The following is a 7,962-nucleotide window of genomic DNA, read 5'->3' as shown; positions in this document are numbered from 1 at the left end:
AGAACTGCCAGTCTTGCAGGCAACACAGACCATCCATGGAAAAATGACTTACTGCCTGAGTCACTTATTTAAAGTCTAAAAAGAGTGGGAGCAACAGGGTCATTGCCCACAGTGACAGACAAGTTTTGCTAAGAGGGGATTGGATAGGGACAATGAACTCTTTGAAGTGTTAGTCACTCAGTCGTGTCCGATAATTTGTGACCCCATGGACTGTAGCCAGCCAGGCTCCTCTGTCCATGGAATTCTCTGGGCAAGAATACTGGAGTGGGCTGCCATTTCCTTCTCCAGGGGATCTTCCCAACCCAGGGAGTGAACACAGGTCTCCCGCATTTCGGGCAGATTCTTTATGGTCTGCGCCACCAGGGAAGCCCAATGCACTCTTTGGGAAATGCAAAAACTGTCATACTCAAATTCAGACAGAACAGAAAAGCTTCAAATGCCATTGTTTAATGATAAAGATAAATATTAGAAGTATGATCTTGATAACATTGTTTAGTTTTCTCTATCTCTTCACTAAAATGAAAAAAAGAAAAAAAAAGCCCTCTTCCCCTCACCTTGCCTTTCCCCTCCTTCCCGAAAAGAACAGTGTGATTTCTGGCCTGAGATGCTAGGATGCTGTGGCCCCTGATGCTTGTGAGTGAAATATCCCGATAGCAGAAGCGGTCTTGCATGTTACCCACATGTGCAAGCGTAGCAAGCTAGGTCTCTATAGTGTATTCTTTTCTTCCTTTTAGGTAAGGAGTTTGTAAAAGGCTGATATGTCCATCTGCATAACAGAAATCAAAGAAGTTAAATGTGATTTATTTCATAAAATCTCACTGCACAGGTACCCTTGTAGGAATGTGGACACCTGAAAGTCAGGCATATCTCAACACTCTCACTATTTTAAACAAACTATAGCAAGAATAAAAATATATCTATTCTGGGACTTCCCTGGTGGAGCAGTGGGTGGGAATCTACCTGTCAATGCAGGGGACATGGGTTCAATCCCTGGTCCGGGAAGATCCCACAAGCTGTGGAGCAATTAAGCCCCTGCCCACAACTACCGAAGTCTGTGTGCCAAGAGCCTACAAACTGCAACAAGAGGAAGCCCTGCAATCCTAAGTCTACACACCGCAAACAGACAGTAGCCCCTACGAGCCGCAACTAGAGACAGCCTGCACCCAGCAACAAAGACCCAGCACAGACAAAAATTTAAATAATAATAATAATAAATAAATAAATAATGGCAATTGTGTCACTAAAAAAATAAAGCATTTGAATAAAATTACACCTATGCTGGCACATCTGGCGCTTCAGGCTCAGTTCCTGACTTCCTAGCCTCATCCCGGTGGTGGCCACCACCCACTGCTCCCAACCCAGCACCTGAAACTGACCATGAGTCACTTCCGACGCAGCCTTCTGTGCCCTCGCCCTGTGCACAGATTTCCTCTAGCGTCCATCTGACAAGTCGATACTTAGTTCTCCAAGAAACTTTTTTAACCCTCAGAGCACTCCCAAGAGAAGTGCTGGCGTTCTGTTTAGTTCCCCAAAAGTCTTGTGTAATGGCACCCACACATTACTAACCTTATTTCCTGTCTCCTTAAACTGTGAGCTCCTTATCACTGTGCTCCTAATATCTAGCCCATAGGCACTTAAGATAATTGTTAGGTGAAGAAACACAAAACAGAACTTTCTTTTCATGCAAGAGAACAGGTGGCCTTGAAGAGCATGAAGTGAAGGCAACCAACATTATTATTGTTTTTGCGATATTCTATCTGATAAGTATTGTCCTAAATATGATAATATCTAGTGTTCAAGTAATCCAGTGAGGTAGCTATTGAAATTCCATAAGGCCCAATGAGGAAATAAAGACTTAGAGACCATCAGTAACTTGCCCAAAGAATGACATATGTAACAAACAGTCAGCCAGGAGAGAAACCCAGGGTTTTTGGCTGGAGAACCTTGATGCTTCTCACAGAACAACCGACAATCAATGAGGGAAAACATTTAAATTGAGCTGCCTAGTACAGAAAGCAAAAATGTTCCATTTCCAATTCAAAGGTCACTTCTCCTTATGACCAAAACTGGCTCTTTTGAAAGAGTCCTGGTGAAAACATTTCATCATGTATCTTTGCCTCTTGCACACATCAGTACGCATTCCCGCTTTTCTCTTTGCTATCCTGATTCCTCCCGGCGCCAAGAGCAGAGGTCTTTGACCTTGGTGTTATAAGTTCCAAGTGGGACAAAGGACTACAGTTACAGATGGTGCTCCTGAAAATCTCTTGTCTAATCTCTTTCCTAAGATCAACAGATCTTTTGCTGTTTTCACTTAACAGATATTCTTAGTGAGGACTTCCAATGTGCAAGATGCTGACTGGGGTGTTGTGACAGCCTACAGGATACTTTTGAAGTTTTCAAGAGTTAAGGTAAGTGAAAGTCCTTTATAAGCTTTCCAACTCAGAGGGCTATTACTCGCTCTAGTTATCAATTGGCTTAAAATACTAGGTTTTTAAGACTCAAGATTCTGTGGATTGACTGGGCATGGCGGCTGGGTCTCGTCTCATGAGGATGCAGTTAGCTGCTAGCTGGAGCTAGTCATCTAAAGGCTTGAGTGGGTTGAAGTCTGTGGTACCCCCTCACGTGGCTGCCACTTGATAATGGCTGTGGGCTCTGCTGAGTCCAGTCACGTGGCCTGCCTATGTATCTCGGGCTGCTTCCTACGGCACGCTGGCTAGGTGCTGAGAGGGAAAGGCAGTCATAGTTCAAGATCTGATCCTCAGCTTATATCACTCCCAAGCTCCATTCTGTCAGCAGGGCTCCCAGAGGACGCAGGCCAGTGCTCCTGCCTTCATGCCGCCCTCGGCCGTGCTCAGCCAGCTCCAACCACAGCACCCTTCTGTGTGTACTTCCAGTGCTTTTAAGCAGAGGCTGAAAGGCGCTACTGAAATTAGAGTAGACGCTGGGATTCCTCCACCTGAAATGCTCTCCCTGCATCCCCAGGGCCTGTCTTCTCCACTCACATCACTTCTTGCGTAACTCATTTTTCATTTTAGCCCACATAATTAGCACTTGAAGAGCAGAAGATCTTTATGTTTCACCACATGAGTCTATCTTTAACTTTTTGTTGTTAAATAATCATAGACCCACAGCAAGTTGCAAAAGTTGTAGAGTCCCGTGTACCCCTCATCCAGCCTCCCTAAATGACAGCAGGTAACGACTATAACAGGGCTTCCCTGGTGGCTCAGACAATAAAGAATCTGCTCGCAATGCAGAAGAGCCAGGTTCAATCCCTGGGTCAGGAAGATCCCCTGGAGAATATAAAATCAAACCCAGGACGGTGATATTGGTATCATAATGTTATGGGGTTACTCTCACTTCATACAGATATTTCTTCTTTTACAAAATTATGGACACAAGTCCTAAAAGGCTTCCCCCTTTATTTGGTAGAGTAGGTAAAGCTGGGTCACTGGTCTTATAGTAACAATGGGCTTCCCTCCTTATTTTTTATGTAAAACTATATGGCCTTACAAAAGAGTACTCTTAATGTATCTTATATGAACAAATCACTTTTCAGATCTTAATTTTTGATAAAACTAACAGATAGGAAGGTACATACTAGATTTTTAAAAAACTTAGCAGAAGAGCAGACACTTACTGAACCGTACTGAGTATATACTAAGGACACTGCCAGATAAAAGAACAAAGTGATGCAAAGACACAGTCCTTTCCTCAAAAGGTTCATAAACCAGAGACAGGCATCTGAAATGAAGATGTGAGTATGAAAAAGGAATCAAAAACACTTCTTCTAACTGAGACCTGGGAACAAACGGCTGCTGTGTGCATCAGGAAACAGAAACACATTTTGACCTAAATTCAGAAGTTCATTCTGGTGAACAAAAAAATCATCATCATTGTTTAAAGTTGGACAGAGCTGGGTAATCCTAGGGTGGAACCAAGAAAATAAAACAGCTGGATGTCAGGTCGCGCCGCCTGGACCACCGAAATGCGCTACCTAGAAGTGTGGTGGGCACCAGCGCTCGCTTCTGTGTGGGCTGTGAGAGTGCTTCTTGGGGTTCGGAGGGGAAGAGGCTTGTAAGGTTCTTGCTTTTCCAAACCAGGAAGAGTGCACAGAGCCAGGGGACATCAGCCATGCTCCAAATCACTTGGCCTCAGCTTGTAAGGTTCTTGCTTTTCCAAACCGGGAAGAGTGCACAGAGCCAGGGGACATCAGCCATGCTCCAAACCACTTGGCCTCAGGAGCCAGTGACCTTTGAGGACGTGGCTGTGTACTTCACCCAGAACCAATGGGCCAGCTTGGACTCTGTGCAGAGGGCCCTGTACAGGGAGGTGATGCTGGAGAATTATGCAAACGTGGCTTCCCTGGTGTCTCCATTCCCCAGACCTGATCTGATCTCCCAGCTGGAGAGAGGGGAAGCTCCATGGGACCCCAATCCCTGGGAAGCAGAGGATTTGAGAGGCATCTGTCCAGGTGGTGAGAGGGGCATCAAGACAGAAGAGCCAGCAGTAGAGCAGCAAGCTTCTGAGGGCACAGAGGCCCACGGCAGGCCCGTGGGAGGGCTTCTCATGAACACGTCTCAGCACTTGGATTTTGAAAGCAAGGCAGTGTGGCAGACTTTCAATCTGAATCCCAATCTGATACTTCGAGGCGGCATGAAGTTCTACAAATGTAAAGAATGTGGGAAGATCTTCCGATACAACTCAAAGTTCCTTCGGCATAAGAGGAGCCACACTGGGGAAAAGCCCTTCAAGTGCAAGGAGTGTGGCAAAGCTTTCAAGTCCAGCCAGAATTGTATCATACATGAGAAAAATCACATTGGTCAAGGACCCTATGAATGTAAGGAGTGTGACAAAGGTCTGAGTTCCAAAGCCGCCTTGACCCAGCACCAGTGGATCCACACGGGGGAGAAGCTCTATAAGTGTAAGGAGTGTGGGAAGGCGTTCACCCAGAAGATCACCTCCATTCAGCATCAGAGAGTTCACACCGGAGAGAAAGCCTTCAAGTGGTACCCCAGCTTTCTTCAGCATCAGAAAAGGCACCGTGTGGAGAAGCCCATCAGGGCGCTCGGGCCGCCCCTGCTGCGTCCCCAGGACCCCTCTGCACCCTCAGCTCCCGGGCGTCTCCAGGGCCCGGGCTCTGCTCCTGCTGTGGCCGTTGCCTTGCCACACGCCATCCTCACTCCTGCCTCCGGGCCCGTGTTCATGCTGCTGCCCGCCGCTGGGGTGCTTTCGTCCCCTGTCCAAATAGTTCTTGTCTTCCAGGGTCTTCCTCCCGCTGTGAAGCCTTCCCCAGTTATTCTGACCCCTGCTCCTCACCCCCCGTGACCTCTGTCTTGGCACTTCTCTTGCTGTTACAGCAGATCTCTAACCTACCTTCAGCTTGATTATACTGTACCTGTGTTCCAGCTATTTGAGCATAAACCCCATTGTAATCGAGATATATTTAAAGACTGTGTTATATACAATATATTCTCTTCTGGGTAGAAAATGGAAACACTTGACTTTGATATTGGTCCCTTTCAGACTTGAACAGTGATGACTGTATCTGCATCATGGGGCTGCTCGTGGGTGAAGTGCTGGTAGGACGCTGTGGTGAATTACGGACATTTGAGAGAAGATATCCCCGTGTCAGGTCCCTGTGATGTGAGAGAAGCTGCCTGGGAGAAACAGGAGGCATGTGAGATCTGTCAGAGTTTAGAATTGGCCTGAGTTTCCAACCAGGGCCTCTAGAAATTAATGCAGGTGGTTCAGTGGTTGAAGGTTCATGGTGTTTTCATGCAGTTGAAGTTGGGTTATCTTTGACACAGATCATTGAGGATCTCGTACATCTGCAAAAAAATCATGTGAAATAACCAGTTAAAAAACATGTATTGGGCTTCCCTGGTGGCTCTGGGGTAAAGAATTCACCCCCAATGCAAGAGAAACGGGTTCAATCCCTGGTCCGGGAGAACCCACATGCTCTGGAGAAACTAGGCCCCTGTGTTGCAGCTACTGAGCCCACATGCTTCAGCTGCTGGAGCCCGATTGCCCGAGAGCCCATGCTCTGCAGCGGGAGAGGCCGGTGCCGTGAGAAGCCTGTACTGCAACTAGAGAATAGCCTCTGATTGCTGCAGGTAGAGATCAGCCTGTGCAGTAAAGAAGACCCAGCACATCCAAAAAAAAAGAAAGAAAATACGTGTACACAGTGATAGCAATTATTTATATGATTGATAGCAATCATGTAGTGAAAGGTTTTTTTTTTTTTTTAATCTTTAGTTTTGCTCTTGATACATAGTTGTTTCCTTTTAACTTTGGTTTCCTAGGCACACATACACCAAAGCATTTGTCTTTGCTCCACCTATTGTGTACATTTTTCTTGGTGGTGGTTCTAGTTTGCTGTTTGCAAGCATTGGTTTCTGCATTTCCTTTTCTCCAGATAGCATAAATTATGAGTTTGGCAAATTACTGAAGAAATAGGAGCAGATGATTTGGGGGAAATCTGAATATGCCTGTGTCATGTTTTTAAAATAATTATTTATTAGTTTTTGTTGGCACTGGGTCTTCATTGCTGCACATGGGCTTTCTCTACATGTGGTGTGTGGGCTTCTCATTGCAGTGGCTTCTCTTGTTGTGGAGCATGGGCTCTAAGGTGTGTGGGCTCAGTAGTTTTGGCACATAGCCTTGGTTGCCCCATATTATGTGAAGTCTTCCCAGACCTGGGATCAAACCTGCAGCCCACCAGGCTCCTCTGTTCTCTACTGTCTCTTGGAGTTAGCTCAAATTCTTATCCATTGATCAGTGAAGCTAGTTAACCATCTAATCCTCTGCCTTCTCCTTTTGCCTTCAGTCTTTCCTAGCATCAGGGTCTTTTCCAGTGAGTCAACTTTATATCAGGTAGCTAAATTATTGGAGCTTCAGCTTCAGCATCAGTCCCTCCAGTGAATACTCAGGGTTGATATCCTTTAGACTGGCTGGTTTGATCTCCTTGCAGGTCAAGGGACCCTCAAGAGGTTGTGACAGGTTAGTGAAGTAGAACTTTGGACTGCTCTTGCTTTTGACTTTAGATGAGGTCTTTTATAACTATGCAAAGGACTATGTGAAGTAATTCCTGGGAAAAGAACTTGAGTTATGCATTACAGGCACATCTTATTTTATTCCGCTTCATTATATCTGTTTTGCATATACTGTGTTTTTTACAAATTGAAGGTTTGTGACAATACTGCATTACTGGAAAATGGCTAATATTTTAGCAATAAAGTAATTTTTAATTAAAAAAAATAAAATAAAATAAATTTAAAAAAAAGAAAAGAAAACAGCTGATTTCAAGCAAACAGCACACAGTGGGACCCATCTGTGTTTAGTTAGTAACCAGAGGCCACACTTTAAAAAACCTTCTACTATGATGTCACCTTCAAGCCATACGAACAAACTGTCTCCATCCGTGTCACAGCGTTTTCCTAGCCAGTTTCTTCCCCTCCTTCCACCGTTCATGTCTAGACTCTGGATATTTCTCATAGCCACTGGTTCTTCTCTCTTCTCACTAGCCCAACTCAGAGTCTCATTACCCTTCTTTTTAAAAAGTAAAATAAAATAAAAGCATCATGTTTAGCTTCCCCGATCTGAGGTTTCTATTAGTTTCCCAATGCTACTGTAACCAATTAACACAACTTTGGTGGCTTAAAATTAGGGAAAACAGTGTGAAGGTTTCTCAAAGATATAAAAGACAGGGACTTCCGGGTGGTCCAGTGGTTAAGAATCCACCTTCCAATGCAAGGGACGTGGTTTCGATCCTGGCCGGGGAACAGAGATCCCACATGCTTCGGGGCAACTCAGCCGGTGCACCACAACTAGAGAAAGCCTAAGCACCACGACAAAGAGCCTGCATGCCACGACGAAGACCCAGCGCAGCCAAAGAAACATTTTTAATTAAAACTAGAACTACCATGTGATACAGCAGTTCCACTTCTGGGTGTGTACCTGAAA

General features: G+C 45.2%; 1 protein-coding gene across 1 annotated transcript; it reads left to right on the top strand.

Annotated features, from left to right (window-relative positions):
* The first annotated feature begins 3,921 nt into the window (after positions 1-3,921).
* Positions 3,922-5,325, top strand: LOC133073015 (zinc finger protein 621-like). The gene is made up of 2 exons (XM_061166525.1): positions 3,922-4,079; positions 4,164-5,325. Exon 2 carries the CDS (start codon positions 4,216-4,218, stop codon positions 5,323-5,325), a length of 1,110 nt encoding a protein of 369 aa, XP_061022508.1. The 5' UTR covers positions 3,922-4,079; positions 4,164-4,215.
* Positions 5,326-7,962: the final 2,637 nt, after the last annotated feature.

The sequence above is a fragment of the Dama dama genome, chromosome 18, assembly GCF_033118175.1.
Source record: "Dama dama isolate Ldn47 chromosome 18, ASM3311817v1, whole genome shotgun sequence".
Taxonomy (NCBI): domain Eukaryota; kingdom Metazoa; phylum Chordata; class Mammalia; order Artiodactyla; family Cervidae; genus Dama; species Dama dama.
The sequence above is the reverse complement of the archived record's forward strand: the minus strand, read 5'-3'. Positions and strand labels throughout refer to the sequence as shown.